We start from the raw sequence: 18,535 nt of genomic DNA on the forward strand, positions 1-18,535 counted from the left end.
CAATAACAACAACAACAACAACAAAATAGAGATAGAGAAAAGAATACAGAATGTAATCCTGGGAATATACTTAGGTTGAGTTTTGCAACAAAAAATCTGGAACTCTTTTTTGAATCACTGTGAGATAGACCCTTACCAAACTGTTCATGATTAGATGTGAGTCATACAGTATTCCAACATCCATCCCTCCACCAGTGTACATTTCCCAGTATCAGTGTCCCCAGGTTCCCTCCCATCATCACTTCTCACCCCTTGTCTGTCTCTATGACAGGTACTTTTCGTACTTTTCTTCTCTCTCTCTCTCTCTCTCTCTCTCTCTCTCTCTCTCTCTCTCTCTCTCCCCTTTTGGGAATTGTGGCTTGCAATATTGATCCTGAAAGATTATCAAGAATATCCCTTCAGTAGATAAATATTTCAATAAGGAAATGTTCTCTCTAAGCTTCAGAAATAACACCAGAGACTAGACTGATCAGTTAGCATTTTATAATTAGTTGTTTCATACTTTGTTTCTTGTCAAAATGTTTCTGTTTGAGACACAGCTTTGAAGTTCTCCTACTTATAATGACTTTATTGACAGTTGGACTATCACCAGTGATTGTACGCATATTGATAATAGTATGTGAAAGGTCAGAAATCACATTTTCTTAGAATATTGTATATTTTTATTTTTATCATATTTTATTTTGAATAGCTTACCAGAGTAAAATGAATATTTGCATTTTAAATGGAAATGATTATGGGAACTAACGAATAAAAGGTGATTGGGTGTTTCTTTTGTCAGGGACCTTATGTAGCAGCATTTGCATCATCAAATCTAGGAGATGTATCTCCTAATATTCTCGGACCCCATTGTATCAATACAGGAGATTCTTGTGACAATGCCAATAGTTCTTGTCCTATCGGTGGGGTAAGTAATAAGGCACAGAATCTTTTTTATTGCATCTAATGTATGTTTACATTTTAACATGCGTTTGTAATTTATAAATGTTTTCTTTAAGTACATATACACTGACCTACTTAAAACTTTAGAATATGCTTTTATAAAGAACCTAATAAATTTCACATATGTAAAATTATATCTGCTTAATATTATTGTTAAGGTTTTTAATAGTGAAGCAATTTAATTTAAATTCCAGAGATTAAATGTCCTTCTACAGACTTCAGAGTCTGAAACATTCAGCCTTGGTGTTTCTGAAGTCAAAATTGTTACCCAGAATTGGTAGCACTGTAGCACTGTCCTCCCATTGTTCACCAATTTGCTCAAGCGGGCACCATTGTGAGACTTGTTGTTACTGTTTTTGGCATATCAAATATGCCATGGGGAGCTTGCCAGGCTCTGCCGTGGGGGCAGGATACTCTTGGTAGCTTGCCGGGCTCTCCGAGAGGGACAGAGGAAATGAACCTGGGTTGGCTGCATGCGAGGCAAATGCCCTACCCATGGTGCTATTGGTACCTGAGACATTTCTCATGATTCAAAGTGTATAGGGTTATGATCATTGTATAACTGAAACCCAAGCAAAAAATATGTAAGTCTACAACTGTACCTCATGGTGTTTCACTAATAAAAATTTAAAAAAAAACACAAAGTTTATAGGGTTAAAACAAAATACATCAGATCGGGGCCAGAGCAATAGCACAGCAGGGCCTTTGCCTTGCACGCGGCCAACCCAGGTTCAATCTTTGGCACCCCATATGGTCCCCTAAGCACTGCCAGGAGTAATTCCTGAGTGGACAGCCAGGAGTAACCCCTAAGCATTGCTGGGTATGACCCCAAAAGCAAAAACAAACAAACAAACATCAGATCAATATCCCCCCACTTTTAATGTTACAGGCTGGAGCGATAGCACAGTGGTAGGGCGTTTGCCTTGTGCGCAGCCAGCCCGGCCAAGCCAGGTTCAATCCCTCTGCCCCTCTCGGAGAGCCCAGCAAGCCACCGAGAGTATCTTGCCCGCATGGCAAAGCCTGGCAAGCTACCTGTGACGTATTCGATATGCCAAACATAGTAACAACAAAGTGTCACAATGGAGACATTACTGGGCCCGCTCGAGCAAATCGATGAACAATGGGAGGACAGTGTTTGCTTGTTTTGTTTGTTTTAATGTCACAAAAAGGAAAATCTTTCTGTAAAAGAACACAGAAGTACAGAGTAGGAAAAGAGACAGTCCCAACTCATTTTCTTTCCCTCTCTTTCCAGGAGTTATTACTCTCATTTCTGCTACCTATGTATTTGTGCATTCAGAAATAAAATTTTATTATCTACTGATTTTTCAATTGGCTGGTCCAGGACTTAAATTTTTCACTATTGTGTCAAAAATATTTGAAGGATTATAAATAGGTCTTTGTGATAAGCCTTACAAAACAAATAATGCTGTCTGCTTTCTCCCCATATATTCCTTTATATTTTTTTCAATTTTGACCTGAGGAACAGATGATGGTTCTGGAGTTTTTGCTTTATGTGTGCATCGTTTATTTTACCAGTGATAATACTTTTTCTTTTCTTAGCCTTTTCAAGCTGTGCTCAGGAGGCCTGGGGAGGGGCCTCATTGCTGATTCTCAGTTCAGTGTAAAGGCCAAATGATCTGCAGTTCTGGGAATACCCAGGCCACCCCCCACCTAGATGTGTTGGAGACTTCCAGGGCCATACCCAGTGGTACTTTTCGGCCTGCAGGGCTGTAACTGGAGGCGATGCTCAGGGCATCATTGTGGTGTCAAGAATCAAACTTGAGTGGCACATGTGCCTCTGTTGACCATGTCCCTGACCATGTGATATTACTTTTATGAGACTCAATTTCTGGACTATTTGTTCTGTTCCCATCACTTCCACCCATTAAGTAATATATTTTCTAAAAACTATTCTTTTACATCATGTACTATTATTTTTTGAAGAAAGCCTTCCTTTGTTACTCCTCATTTGGAAAATTGTCACACATTATTAATTCATATTAGCTTTTAAATGTCCTTGCTGATTTCAGAATTTATAGATGAAATTGTTTACTATATTGTTATACTTATTTACAGTCAAACATTATGCATCAGTTTAATGGAATACTTAATGATATGGAAAAATCTCATAATATTAAAACAGTAAATGAGATATAATGTCACATATTCATTGAATTGCAGTTTTGAAGATTAATGTATTCTGGTGAAAAGACAGGTGAGGGATCAGAGCAATAGTACAGCAGATAGGGCATTCACCTTGTACACAGGTTCGATCCCTAGTATCCCATATGGTCCCCAAGCTCCACTAGAAGTGATCCATGAGTACAGAGCCAGGAGTTGACCCTGACCACTGCCAGGTGTGGCCCAAAAAACAAAACAAAACACCAAAAATGAAGCACTACATTTTTTATTTTTTTATTAAAAAATTTTTTTTTGGCTTTTTGGGTTATACCCGGCGATACTCAGGAGTTCTTCCTGGCTCTGTGCTCAGAAATTACTCCTGGCAGTGCTTGGGGGGACCATACGGGACTCTGGAAATCAAACTCGGGTCAGCTGCGTGGAAGGCAAACACCCTACCCACTGTGCTATCGCTCCAGCCCCAAAGCACTACATTTTTAAAAACTATCATATGCTGGAGCTATAGCACAGCGGTAGGGCGTTCGCCTTACAAGCGGCCAACATGGCCGACCCGAGTTCGATTGCTCCGCCCCTCTCAGAGAGCCCGGCAAGCTACCGAGAGTATTCGATATGCCAGACACAGTAACAACAAAGTCTCCAATGGAGACGTTACTGGGCCCGCTCGAGCAAATCGACGATCAACGGGAGGGCCTTTACCTTTATCATATGCTCATGTTTTGGACACTGTTATAGGTGCGTCTTATTCTAACTTTAATTTGTGTAGCTTGTACTTTTTATTCTATTTACGTACACTTTCTCCCTATTTTCTACACTGAGCACACTTTCTGCTTTTGTTTGCATGACCCTGAGCACTGTGAGGTGTGGTCCAAAAAACAAAACAAAACAAAACACCAAAACTGAAGCAATGCATTTTTTAAAAACTATCCTATTCTCATGTTTTGAAAACTGTTATAGGTGGGTTTTATTCTAACTTTAATTTATGTAGCTTGTTCTTTTTATTCTATTTATGTACATTTTCTCCCTATTTTCTACACTGACTACGCTTTCTGCTTTCGTTTCTATTTTTCCCTTGCCAGGATCCCCAGTGGTAGGGCTGTCGGGATCACTTTGGTATGTGCCAGGGGTACTGCCTCATGTCTGTACACAAGTTCTTTAGGTCACTGAGTGATTATTCAGTTCTCCCCGCATTTTATAATCAGGAAATTTTACTTTAAACCCCAGCCCCTTTCTATGACAGAATTATGTTTCTCTCTGTCTTCCTTGTGTTTTGTCCTGTCTTCTTTCTTATTTGCAGTGAGGAAAGTAAGTGAATTTCTCACCCCTCCCTTCTGCCATCCTGCCTTATACAGTAGGGAGAGAGAAAACCTCTCCTCCAGTCAAGGCACATGTATTTTCTTCAGTCTGACTGGGTCAGTTAAGTTACTTGCTCATTCCTGAACCCAAAACTTTCTTGGAGAACGATACATGTAGATTGACCCAGGCACTTGGCATTGCCATGATCTCTTCTAAGTTATCTAGACTCGGAATGCAATCCTTGACTACAAAGGGACAGATGGCTTTCTGGGTCAAATCAGGATTCATTCAAGAAAGAGGTAGTTAGGTGAGAGAAATAATACAGTGAGTAATTGTGCATATCTTGCATGCTGCTGACCCGGGTTCAAATCCCTGGCTTCCCATATGTCCCCCAAGCATCACCAGGAGTGATTACTAAGTGCACAGTCATGTATAATCCCTGAGTATCATCAGATGTGGCCCCCCCAAAAAAAAGAAACAAAAAATTCACCCCTCATTCCCAGCCCAAAAAAAAGCAGACATTTGCTTTAGGCAGGGGAGATGGGGAAGGAGCCTCCAAATGGTACGCAAGAAGTCTTGGAGGAGGGGTACTGTCCCACCCCTGTGGTATTAGGGATGCCCAGGTCATCTCATAGTGCTGGGATAGGAGCAACCAAAACCACAGCTGTGGTCTGGGGATTAAACTAGGGTTGACCACATGCTGTCATGTACCATAATCTATGTACTATCTTTTCATTTCTCCATCTCTGAAAGGAAAAGTGTTTTCTGCTTTACTGTGGTTTCTTTAAAAATATTTTTTTTTTAATTTAGAAAATGGCTCTACTGTATCTTTTAGCAATGCTTGATGGTTAAACATTCAAACAATATTGAAAAGTTTTCAAAATAAAATATGCACAAAGATGCATCTACTCATTCTAAATGACCCTCACAATTATTTTATGTTTGATTTTGGGATTGGAGTGTGTGCTCTGCTCAGCGGTCACTCTGATGGTGCTGTGGGATTATATGTTATACCAGGAGTTGACCCTCAGTCAGCAGCATGCACGACAAGCACTTTAGTCTCTGTGCTCTCTCTCTGGCCCCTCGCTTGAAACTTTAATGAACATCCTTCTGGACAAGTTATTCATGCCTTTTGCAATATAAGTATATGCATGCAATTTTATTTATATGGGATCAGACGCTTTTGCTGTTCTAGTTCCTGCTTCCAAATATCCAGTAGATCCACTTTAAAACATAATTGACTTGAGAATTTTCAGTTTTAAATCTATACTTAAAATTAACCACCCCCATTAATAATTATTTTCTTCCTACTCTCTCTTCTATCATCCTCTCTCTTTCTTTTTTTATTCCTTTCCTTCATATAAATATGCTGTGTCACTGTGCTTTTATATATATTTTACACATATATGAGTTTCATTTTCTATAAAATTCTGAAAAGTGTGTTTGTTGTCAGAGAGAAGGAATGTCTACCATTCTGCTACATATTATGCCAATGTTCTCTCAATCACATTGCCACCCACAGCACATGAGTGACAGATCCACCCAACTCTCACAAACATCACTTTTAATCTTTGCCAATGCAATACGCAAAGGTTCTTCCTTCAAAGTTTAAATTTATATTTAGTCATGACATTGAGCATGTTGTAAGGTTGTATGTCCATTTCCATTTTTTTGGAAACTCACCTGTTTCATCTGAATTTCATGGAGTGTCTATTGGTAGGTTGCCTGCTCCTCTCTCTCCTCTCTCCTCCTCCTCTTTTTTGCATTCCTTCCTATATTTATAGTGATATAATTAATTTTTATTTAGGCACAAAGATAAACTTTTTCTTTTTTAAAACCACAACTAAAGATTATTTTATTTACTTAAAATTTTAAATTTTTATTACGTTGTTCATGATGAATTTATTACATTCAATATTCCAACACCAATCCTACCACTATTGCAACTTCTCACCAATTTTCTCAACCATCACCCAAACCTGCCCCAATAGCAGGCCCTCTATAATTCATTTTATACTGATTGGTATGAATAATTATTTATAAATGATCAAAAAAGATTTCCTTAGAAGAAAGCGTGTGAAGATTGTTGTATCTTACCCTAGAGTCATTAGCCCTTGTTTGGGAGATTACTAACATGGTGCTTCAGGTTAAAACTTATGTGTTAATCTTTTCTTAATCGAGATTAGTTACCTCTTACTTTACATCCCATCTGATGTGGTGTGCTACTCCTAGTATATCAATGGTGTAGAGTTTAAGATGTCCTGGCCACGTGCTCTGAGAATTCTAAAATTATGAATGGGGTGATACAGCTGGAGTTAATTTTTTTTTTTTTTGCTTTTTGGGTCACACCTGGCGATGCACAGGGGTTACTCCTGGCTCATGCATTCAGGAATTTCTCCTGGCGGTACTCAGGCGACCATGTGAGATGCTGGGAATCGAAACCAGGTTGGCTGCGTGCAAGGCAAATGCCCTACCTCTGTGCTGTTGCTCTAGCCCCTGGAGTTAAATTTTCAACTGGATGGTGAATTGGGGTCCAGAGGTATTTCTGCCTATTGTTAATCTCTTTTGAGATTTATTTATGAGTCTCTGGATCATGGCCAGTTAATGAGCTTATAAGGCACCAGAGACAGTTCTTGGGCATGACTACCAGGCTTCCAGAAGCACAAGGAGATGGGAGGAGGTAGCCCATCCTCATCTCCGTGAGAGCCTGGAGATTTTGCCCGCAAAACCCACGTACCTGAGTCTTCCAACAGATTTATTCCTGGATGAAGCTCATCCAGAGCCTATGAATTTGGACATGACCAGCATGGCGATTGGAATGTGGAGGTTTTTGACTGCTGGGTCTTTGTTTCGATGGGTGGTAGGCTCATCTGCCCTTATAGTGATATAATTAGTGCATAGCATTGTGAATGTTGAATAAATCCAATATGATTTTGCTTTATGTGGGTACTTTTTTCTAAAAATAAAAGAAAAACCAAAGCCAATGTGTGTGCACATCTGGCAGTGCTCAGGGTTTATGCCTGGTTCTGCATTCAGGGTTCACTCCTGGCTGTGCTCAGGGGAACATATGTGGTCCTGGGAAATCAAACCCAGATCTTTATGTGCAAGGCAAGAGACCTACCCACTGCATGATCTCTCCAAAGCTCAGTTTCCTAATTCTTAACGGCATATTTACTCATATTGTCTTAAATAATTTTATTCCACTTATAATACTTTAGTATGCCATCATTCTCAAAATTTCCAGTGTTATAAGATAAAGAGACAAGTTTTCATATTTTCCAGGAGATTGGTCCAATTAAATTCTATTTAAATTTCAGTTTAACATTATCACGAGGAAAAGGGACAGACAAGAGCATACAAGTAGATAAGAGCTGCAGAATGGAAAGTTGAAGGTTTGCAGTTTCAGCTCAGATGTTGCTTATCTGTATAAACTCTGGCAAATCCTTTAACAAATTTGAGCCTTAATTTCTTTATTTTCAAAAGTAAGGTGCTGGAATACATGGTCAAAAGAGAGTCAGTGTTTCATTTTCATGATTGGTTGTGCTGTTTTCATCTTTAGATTCAGAGAACTGAGAAGAGATGCTAGAATGTTATTTTTTTTTGCGACTTTATTTTTTTAAAAGTTTTTAAAAATTTATTTATTTCGAATACCCATCCCTCCACCAGTGCCCATTTCCAACCACCACGGATCCCAGTATCCCTCCCACTCCCTATTCCCGCCCCCCCCCCCCAATCCCACCCTGTCTCTGTGTCAGGGCATTCCCCTCTGTTCTCTCTCTCCTTTTGGGTGTTGTGGTTTGCAAAAGAGTTAAGCCTGATTTTCAGGGAGAAACGTTGGATGATTTACTTTCCATTGATCACTTTGTATATAAGGAGATGTTTGGATACAAGATATAAGGTTTGGAAAAAAATGTCCTCGTACCCGCATGCCAGAGCTATGCTTGTAGAGGCTCATGGTCACCGGGGTTCCATCTGGAGAAGGCGGATTGCAGCACCTACCCCATCTGGGACCTCCCGGTGATATTTGGGACCTGGAGCATTCTCCAGGAGCTGTGAGGCCCTCCAGCCGGTTTTCTTCTTTGTTGCTATGTGCTTGCTAGAATGTAATTTTTAAAAAAAAAAAACACTTTGCTTAGATTCACTTGGTATTCTCCATTTCTTTAAAGAGTTGCTTATTTCACTAAGAACATATTTTGTCTCATTTTATCCCAGCCTAACATGTGCATGTCCCAGGGACCTGGGGAGAATATGCTTGACAGCACACAAATCATAGGGCGGATCTTATATCAGAGAGCAAAGGTAAGCCACGACCCAGCTCCTCGAACCTTGATTTATAATTCACTGACATTTTCATTAGGAAATCATTGTAAGGAAGACAAGCTCGATCCTAGCTGGAAACATGTCAGTGAGAAGGCTGCTTCCATAAGTCACAGCGCGGCTTCTTGTGTCTAACTCCTCACAGGAAGTACACTTAAAACCAAATTATCAAGAAAACATTACTTCAAATAGAAAACAGATCAAAGCGTTTGGTGCCAGTCTGTGTTACAAGACTGACATATTTGTGGGGGAATACACCCAGGCCATCCATCTTCGGGGCTTTTGAACCTCTGTGAAGCAACTGGGGTTGCTAGAGAAATTCACGTGTAATAATTGGATATTCATCTGTGTTAGCATTCATTTGCTTACAGCCATAATCCTGTGTGTGTTTTCTAGGAACTGTCTGCCTCTGCCACCCAGGAGGTGACTGGATCCCTGGCTTCAGCCCATCAGTGGGTGAACATGACGGATGTCACTGTCTGGCTCAACAGCTCATACAGTGTAAGAGCTCCTCAGTCACTGGTTAGAGATCACAGGCTGCCACCCTAGACTGAGCTCATGACTTACTTGAAATTTAACTACTGTTTCCCTTAGGTAAAAACATGTAAACCAGCATTGGGCTACAGTTTTGCAGCTGGCACAATCGACGGAGTTGGAGGCCTTAATATTTCACAGGGTGAGGTGAAGTTTGTTGAAATGAGTGGGTCCAGGTTTGAAAGCCTAAGATTTTTATTCTTTAATAAAGTTTAATGTTAGCCTTAACATGTTTAAAATAGTAAATAGCCAACATATTTGCTATTTTATAAATTAATGTCCGTCTATGCTACATTGTGTTTGTCACGAAAAGTCAATCTTTTGTCCTCTAAATTACAACTGGCCTCACTTTTTTGGTGGGGGGTGTGGGCACGACCAGCTAGAATCAAGACTTACTCCTGGCCCTGTGTTCAGGGATCATTCCTTGTGAGGCTCAGGGGACCCCATGGGGTGCCCAGGATTAAACTCAGGTCAGTCACAAGCAAGGCAAGTTCTCTACCCACTGTACTATCTCTCTGGCACCCACAATTAAGAAAAACTTAATTACCCACATCCCATCCTCCTCTGGCAATATTTTGTTTTTATAGTCTATAAGAGTTTTAATTTTGTTTATTTGTGTTCTTTCTCTATTTCTACACTTGAATGAAACCATACGGTGTTTGTCTTTCTCTCTGACTTACTTCACTAGGCAGAATTCCCTCAGGGTCTTATGTTACTCTACATGTAAGATATTATAGATATAAGTAGGCTACTATACAGATAGTAAAATAAGTAGTTACACATATAGCAATATAAATGATTACTATAAAATAATAACTATATAAAGAATATGTTACTATTTTTATTGCTACATAAGTAACATATACTTAATAATGCATGCATACCGTAGTATAGTTGGATAGTACTCATATTGCTACATAAATAGCCATATAATGCTACTTTATAATTTTAGTTCTTTTCTATTGTGTATAGAGACTTGTATCATTTTATAATGGGAAATACATTCTGAAAAATGTGCCATTAAGTTATTTCTTCTTTGTGTGAGTCTCACTTAATCACTTAACTTCCCTTAGTCGTCGATTTGCTCGAGCGGGTGCCAGTAACGTCTCCATTTGTCCCTGTCGTGTGCTAGTGTAGCCCAATGGCATCTGTTCGCTCCGGGAACATGAAGGGCCTCAAACCGATCGTTCATGATCTTGATGAAGAAGTCTGACCATCTGGAAGGTGGGCGGCCACGCGGTCTTTTGACATCCCACGGAATCCAGTTGGTAACAGCTCTAGTCCAGCGGTCGTCTTTAAATCTCATTACGTGACCAGCCCATCTGATTTTCGACACCTTGGCAAATGAGACAGTGTCCCTGATTCTTGACCGTCGACGGATGTCAGAACTCCAGATTCTTTCTCTCATTTGAGTGAAACGTGATATCCCAAGCATAGCTCTTTCTATTCTTCTTTGGGAGACCTGAATAGCGTTCTCATCTTGTTTGCATAGGCCCCAGGTCTCCGAGGCATATATTAATGCATGAAGAACAATGGAATCAAAGAGATGTGCCCGGAGCCGGAGGTTCTTCGTCCTCTTAGCTATTTCTTCGACGTTCTTGAAGGCGTTCCAAGCCGCTCTCTTCCTCCTGCGCAGCTCGGGTGCCAGGTCATTTGTCATGTTGACCTCTCGACCTAGGTACACATAGCTGTTGCATTCAGAGATGGTCGTTCCATTGAGAGCGAATGGGGAATCAGGAACGAGGCTGTTTCTCATAAACATTGTCTTCATAAGATTCAGCTGTAGTCCTACTTTTCCACACTCACGGTCAAAGTCGGCCAGCATTTGTGCCACTTGGCTAATGTTTGGTGTTATTAAAACAATGTCATCAGCAAAGCGGAGGTGGTGTAGTTGCCGACCATCTATCTTCACTCCCATTCCTTCCCATTCCAGTCATCGCATGATGTTCTCGAGGGTGGCACTGAAGAGTTTCAGTGAAATGGTATCACCCTGCCGTACCCCTCTCTTGACATCAACGATCACTTCTTTGTAGAATGGTGAGATCCTGGTAGTGAATCCGCAATACAGCTCACGGAGGATCCTGATGTATTGGGCTTGAATGCCCTGATTGGCTAGGGCTTCAATGACCGCTTCCGTCTCAACAGAATCAAAGGCCTTCTTTAAATCAATGAACGTTAAACAGAGCGGCATCTTGAACTCCCGAGAAACCTCAATGAGCTTGGTTATTGTGTGGATATGGTCGATGGTGCTGAATCCTTTGCGGAACCCTGCTTGCTCGCATGGTTGTCCTTCATCTAGTGTTCTGCCAATCCTATTTAGGATGACTCGAGTGAACAGCTTGTAGATGACAGACAATAGGCAGATCGGGCGATAGTTGCCAATGTCATGGATGTCTCCCTTCTTGAACAGTAGTACGGTCCTGCTGGTTTTCCATTGGGACGGAACCTTGCATTCATACAGGTAGCATGTGAAGAGCCGAGCCAGTGTATTGATGCGTACTGACGGCAGGTTCTTCAGGTGTTCAGGTCTGACCTTGTCTGGGCTAGGTGCTGTTTGTTTCTTTACCGACGAAATGGCGTGTCAGATTTCAGAAGGGAGAACATTGGGAACGACATATCCATCCTGTGGAATTTGGTATGTTGGCAAGTGGACATGGCTATCGAAGAGATTTGAGTAGAGTCATGGATAATCTTCTCCATTGCCGTTCTGGAGGATGTGATGGATCCATCAGGACGTCGGAGGGCAGTCATCTTGGTCTTGTAGTTGGCGAAGGACAGGCGGGCGTTACGAATACTTTTCCCAGCTTCTGCCGCATCTACCAGTACTTCTGCTCTTCTCTCTTTGAGGTCTTCCTTGATCGCATCTCTGCACTGCTTTGCGAGCTCGGACATTAGCTTGCAGTTGCCTAAGGCATGCGCCAAACCACGCTGGCGAATTAGCTCAAGAGTTTTCGAAGATAGGCGATTTTTTGTGGCTATCTCTCTCTTGGCGTTCCTCGCACATTCATGGAGGTGCTGAACCAGTCGATCGTATTCCTTGTCAATGTTGTCAACAATGGCATCTTCCCATGTTGCCTCAATAGTACCAAAGAGTTCCCAGTTGGTGGTCATTCTGGGAGTTCTCTTTTTGAGCTTTGCAGCCCTTTCTCCCCGCTCTGTGAAGTAGAATTTTGCACGAAGGAGGCGGTGGTCCGATCCCGTTCAAAATTTTGGGACAACAGCGACATCAGTCAGGCAAACCCGTCGATTGAATATGATGTGGTCTATTTCGTTGTGGAATTGTCCATCGGGAGACTCCCATGTCCATCGTTTAGATTCTGCCTTCTGGAACTGTGAGTTACCATGAATGGTCTTGGTCGACATGATGAACTCAGACAGTCTCTCACCCTGTTCGTTCCATTCTAGGCCATGGGTCCCGATGTGAAGTTCTTCAGCTGATCTTCTCGGTCCTATCTTGGCATTAAAATCACCCACAATGATCTTGTAGAAGGTGTGGTCTTCTTTATAGAACTTCTCTAGCTCCATGTAGAACTTCTCGATTTCTCTTTCATCATAATGAGATGTTGGTGCGTAGACAACAAAGATAGAAACTGCAGGCAGTGAGCCACATCTATTCAAATGTAAACGTCCGATTCGGGTTGTTAGGCATTCGAATGAATCAATGCTCTTGGCCAAGTTTGTGTTGACAAGGACACCGACGCCTCCAACACCTCTTTTATCGCATGTTCCAAGGAACAATTCTTCTCCAGTGTCGAAAACTGCATGGTGAGATTCGTGCCTTTTTGTCTCGGTCAGACCAATGATGTCGTACTTGATCATTCGCGCTTGTACCATCAGGTCCTCGATGGATGCATCTGATGCTAGCGTATGTGCATTGAAAGTACAGACGATCATTTTTGTCTTCCTTCGTTGTGGCAGCCTAGGTCGGCCTTGAGATTTTGTCGGCCTCTCCTTTCTCATCCTTCTCAGTGCTGCCATGTCGGTGAAGCCTTCAGGGTCAGGTGAATGAGACCAGTTGTAGTTACTGGTTTTGGCATATCGAATACACAGCGGATAGCTTGCCAGGCTCTTCTGTGCGGGCAGAATACTCTCGGTAGCTTGCCAGTCTTTCCGAGAGGGATAGAGGCTTTTGGGGTGACCTCTAATCCCCCTTGTAGGTGTTACCATATTTGAACCCTATCAAATATGGTACGACAATTCCGGAATATGGGTATTTAGTGTCTTATGATGTTTCGCGCGGCCGCAAGCGGCCGCACGGGTCCAGAAAGCATCCTGGAATGTGGCAACGGGTGGGTAGTGGAAGTACTGTCGAGAGTGGAAGTCTGCCAGTGGGGTATTTATCTGGGTAGGGTGGGTCTCCTGTGCGCAATTCGATCCCTGGGTGGTTGATGGAAGCAGACAGGGCAGGGTAGGGTGGGGCTCCTGATTAGAATCCCTTTGTCACCTGTGGTGGTGGGAGCAAGCAGAGAAGCTCTGTCCCTGGGTCCGCCGAGCCTGGAGTCCAAGGTCTCAGAGAGTTCCGCTTATCTTGTTCTGTGGGTCTTTGGTCGTGCGTGGGTCTCGGCCAGAGCTGCCACGTGGGTCCGGAAAGCGTCCTGGAGTGTGGGGACGGCTGGGTCGTGGAAGTAGTGTGGGGGGGGGGAGGTTTAATTACACAAATCTAAATGGCATAGCCTGATACATGTCTTCTTGATATAATCTGTTGAAATACCATCATATAAGAGGCTGTTGTTGCCTGAAATGTTATTCATCAAGATGTGACTTGTAACACATCTCCCTTATATGGTCACATGCTGGGAGAGATCATTTTAAATTGGGCTGTTGCTGAGATGGAGTCGCAGAACTGCAAAGAATAGGTGTAGTTGCAGCTTTGGCAATATGCGCTGTCTCTTCCATCTGTTTATTAGAGCCTCTTTCCTCAATTCCTCTAGAAGTCCCAAATCCTGAGAATAGAGACCTTTGCATCTAAAATATATAGTCCTAGGTATTCTTGTATTTATTTTCACAAATTATGACTGTAGATTTTATACTATATCATCTTTTCATTTTAATACTGTGCACTCTAGAGAGAGTGTAGAAACAAAACAGTATAGCTGACAGGCACCATTTTACCTGTTTCTTTCTTGTTTTCTATTCGTATCTTCAAACCTTTAATTAACAATGAATAAGTTGTGTTTTGATATATTCTAGTAATACTCTCCTTGGTAATACTTTGTCAACTTTGGTATAATGTTATAAATATAAGTAGACATTTCTATGGTTTGTTAGCATATTCGTGTGGTATAGTCTGTCATAGATTAATAGTGCTTCATTCCATTTTATAATTAAACCATGTTCTATCAGAATGACTATACCAGTTTCTTTTGGTGACTACATCCAGTGGTTCTGGGTACTGCTCCTGACCCTACCTGAGGGTCATTCCTGGCAATACTGGGTTCATGTAATACAAGGGATCCAACTCAGGTCTTGAACATGCAAACCAGGTGCTAAACCCTTTGAACTCTGTTCCCAGACTTGGTTATACCAGATTATGTTTATGTACTACTCAGTCGATGGTCATTTGTTTTACTCCACTTATTATCTATATTCTGGTATGTATGTTTATTTGGCACGTATTTTAAGAGGGAATATAATTTCATTCCTTTCCCTGAATATATATATATATATTTAAAAGTATAATCACTGGAACACATGGTAATTCTGTTTAATCATTTGAAGACCTGCCAGACTATTTCTGGAATAGTTGCTAGCTAGCTAGCAGCTTGACAGTTCTGGTTTCTCCACATCCTCACCAGTGCTTGTTATTTTCTGACTTTGTGAGTTTAGCCACCGTGGAGGGATTAGACGATGGAATAGTATCTCATTATTATTTCTATTTGCATTTTTCTCATAGTTTATGGCCTTGATCATTTTTTCTTGTGTGTACTGGCAATTTTTTGTATCTTGGAGAAATATCTAGAGTGATAGCACAGTGGTAGGGTGTTTGCCTTGCACGCAGCCAACATGGCCGACCCGAGTTCGATTCCTCCGCCCCTCTCGGTGAGCCCGGCAAGCTACCGAGAGTATCTCGCCCGCAGGGCAGAGCCTGGCAAGCTCCCAGTGATGTATTCAATATGCCAAATACAGTAACAACAAAGTCTCCAGTGGAGACGTTACTGGGCCCGCTCGAGCAAATCGATGAACAACGGAGGACAGTGACTAGTTATTTCATTTTAAAATTGATCTGTTTGTATTTTTATTATTTAACTGTAAGCATTCTTTACATATTCTCTATGCAAGTTATTTATCAGACATGTTATTTGCCCACATTTTCTCCTACTGTTTGTGTTTTTACTTTCTTAATTGTATCCTTTTAAGAACTGAGGTTTTTATTTAGATCAGATACAAATTATTATTTTTCTTTTGTTCCTAATGCTCTTGAACTTCTTACTAAATTGAAGTACTACTAAATCTTATGTAAAGATTAATCCTATTTTATTTTAAGAGTTTTATAGTTTTAGCTGTCTCTTTCAGGTCTTTGATTTTTTTTTTTTAAATTAACTTTCACTGGAGGAGTGATAGCACAGTGAGTAAGGCCTTGCATGCGGCTGACATGGCTGACCCGGGTTCGATTCCTGCACCCCTCTTGGAGACCCCGGCAAGCTACCAAGAGTATCTCGCCCACACGGCAAAGCCTGGCAAGCTCCTCATGACATATTTAATATGCCAAAAACAGTAACAACAGGTCTTACAATTTGTTGTGAGACGTTACTGGTGCTCACTCAAGCAAATCGAGGAACAACAGGAGGACAGTGCTACAGTGCAGTGCTGTCACATAAGATGTGAGGGGTCTAACTTTGTTCTTTATTGCTATCTAGTTTTCTCAGTGCTATGTTGAAAGATCACCACACCCCTCCACCCACAACTGATTAACAGTTTTGGCATACACTGAAAAGCAGTTGCCCATAGACACAGGACTTAATTTCTCGGTCTTCAAATCTGTTCTGTAGATCTATACTTTTTTTTGTTTTGTGTTTGGGGGCTACCCCTGGTCTTGCTCAGGGACTACTCTTGGCTTTGCACTCAATAATCCCTCCTGGTGGGGCACAGGAGACCATATAGATGCTGGGGACTGTACTCAAGTTGGTCGAGTACAAGGCAAGACCTACGAGCTACTGCTTTGGCCCCTTTACATCTATTTTTGTGTATCAGCCTTTCTGGATTACTGTTTCTTCTTAGGAAATTTTGAAATTAGAATGTAAGCCTTATTAAAATTCTTCTTCAAGATTGTTTTTAGTGATTCTGAGTCCACTGCAATTCAAATTTTAGAATCATCTTTTAAATTTCTACAATTGGGGAACATTGCAAACTTAACCATTTTGAATTTTCTGATCCATGATATGGAAGCCTCTTTATTTAGATCTTGAATTCCTTTCAACAGTGTTTTGTAGTTTTCAGAGTGTAAGTGTTGTACTTTTGCTAAATTATTCAAGTACTATATTCCCCCACCTTTATTTCTCTTGTGTTGGTGACCAGGGGTTGCACACTCTTGATTGTGGTGCTTGCACCCTTAGTTGTGGTGCTCACTGGGTCACACAGTTTAATTGTGATGCTTGTATTCCATGCTCTCTGGGGTTGTACTTATCTTAACTCTGGTACCTGTGCCCATTCTGGGCATGGGGCCTGCTGGGGGGTTACTGTGCTGCTCACATGTGCTCAGTCAGGGTTATAGTCCTGGCTGCAGTTAACACAGTTTAGCTGCAGTGTTCATGCAATGGAGATTGAGAGTGGAGTTGTGAATGGGGTTCTAGACAGCAGATCCATTGGGACTGCAGGTGAGAATGTGCACCGCACCAGGATTGCAACTAATGATCTCCAGCCTCCAAGGCTTTTTGGCACTGGGCTACTCTTAAACCCCAAAGAATGTTACTCTTTATGATTGTTTTGTAAGTGGAGTTCTTTTTTAAAAGAAATCTTTTGAGGATATATCTGACTGTGCTCAGGGATTACTCCCGGCTCTACACTTAGGAATCACTCCTGGTGGTGTTTGGGAAACCATTTGGGATGCAGGGTATTGATCCCAGTTCAGCCGTGTGCAAGGCAAATGCCCTACATGTTGTACTATAGATCTGGCCCTGTAAATGAAATTCTTCTTACTTAAAATTTGAGATTATTTGTTGCAGGCGTCCAGAAATGGGATTAGAACTATATACCGATTTTGTAGAACTTGTTCATTTTAATATTTTTTGGTGGTTTACTTGGGGTTTTATATAATCTAGAAAGTAGAACAAATTTTATTTATTTTTTTTGGAGGGGGGGTCACACCTGGTGATGCACAGGAGTTACTCCTGGCTCTGCACTCAGGAATTACTCCTGGCGGTGGGTGCTCAGGGGACCATATGGGATGCTGAGAATCGAACCCCGGTCAACTGCGTGCAAGGCAAATGCCCTACCCACTGCGCTATCGCTCCAGCCCCCAAATTTTATTTCTTTATTGCAATGCTTGCTTCTATTTCTTTCCTAATTACCTGGGTACAGTCTCACCTATATGGTAAAATAGAAGTGGCAAAAGTACAAATAATTGCATTATTCCCAGAAGTACAGGGAAAACATTAATATCTCATTATTATGACATTAAATATTATTTTTTCATAGTTTCCCTTTATTGGGAAGGTGTCTATTTTTATTCCTAATTTGAATTATCATAAAGTGAAGTGACATCAAATTTTTTTCTGAATGCTTTTTCTTCATCTATTGACTTTTAAATTCTACTGATGTGATTGGTTGAATTAAGTTTTTATCTTAAACCTATTTTGTATTTAGTTCTTTATAACATATAGTCCTTTTATTTATTTCTGGAGTCTCTTTGTTGGTATTTTGGTTTTGGTTTTTGCCATGGAAACCATACCTGTGGTACTTGGGGCCAAGGTCACTTCAAGTGGTGCTCAGAGGCTATCTTGTGGCAGGGATTGAAACATTGGCCTTGCACATGCAAGGCAGTGCTCTGCTACTTCATACATATCCTTTGCATTAGTTTGCTGGAATTTTATTTCAGATCTTTGTATCTATACAAGAGATGCTGATTTGTAATCTTCTTTCTTGTGACCACTTTGCCTTTTTTGTTAGGGTAATATTAGCATCAATAATGAGTTCCAGCTACTATTGGTTTTCTATCTCTCTCTTCTATTTGTCAGTTTTGGTTTTTGTATTTTGGTGCTCTATTATTCAATGTATGTATATTTGCAATCATTATTTGTTTTCCTAATGAAGGAGAGGTTCCAAATGCATATGTGTTTGTAGCTAGGAACTTTGTGAATTTTAAACATGGCTA

The 18,535-nt window shown here is 41.1% G+C and overlaps 1 protein-coding gene across 3 annotated transcripts in view; it reads left to right on the top strand.

Annotated features, from left to right (window-relative positions):
- ASAH2 (N-acylsphingosine amidohydrolase 2) overlaps nucleotides 1-18,535 on the top strand; it is a 122,494-nt gene that overhangs the window by 70,552 nt on the left and 33,407 nt on the right. For all 3 annotated transcript variants that reach the window (XM_056120628.1, XM_056120630.1, XM_056120629.1), the window contains 4 exons: nucleotides 782-907; nucleotides 8,587-8,673; nucleotides 9,088-9,192; nucleotides 9,286-9,367. In XM_056120628.1, the coding sequence (XP_055976603.1) occupies nucleotides 782-907; nucleotides 8,587-8,673; nucleotides 9,088-9,192; nucleotides 9,286-9,367 (400 nt within the window). The remainder of the gene's footprint in view (nucleotides 1-781; nucleotides 908-8,586; nucleotides 8,674-9,087; nucleotides 9,193-9,285; nucleotides 9,368-18,535) is intronic.

This window comes from Sorex fumeus, unplaced genomic scaffold, assembly GCF_029834395.1.
Source record: "Sorex fumeus unplaced genomic scaffold, SorFum_2.1 ptg000043l, whole genome shotgun sequence".
NCBI lineage: Eukaryota > Metazoa > Chordata > Mammalia > Eulipotyphla > Soricidae > Sorex > Sorex fumeus.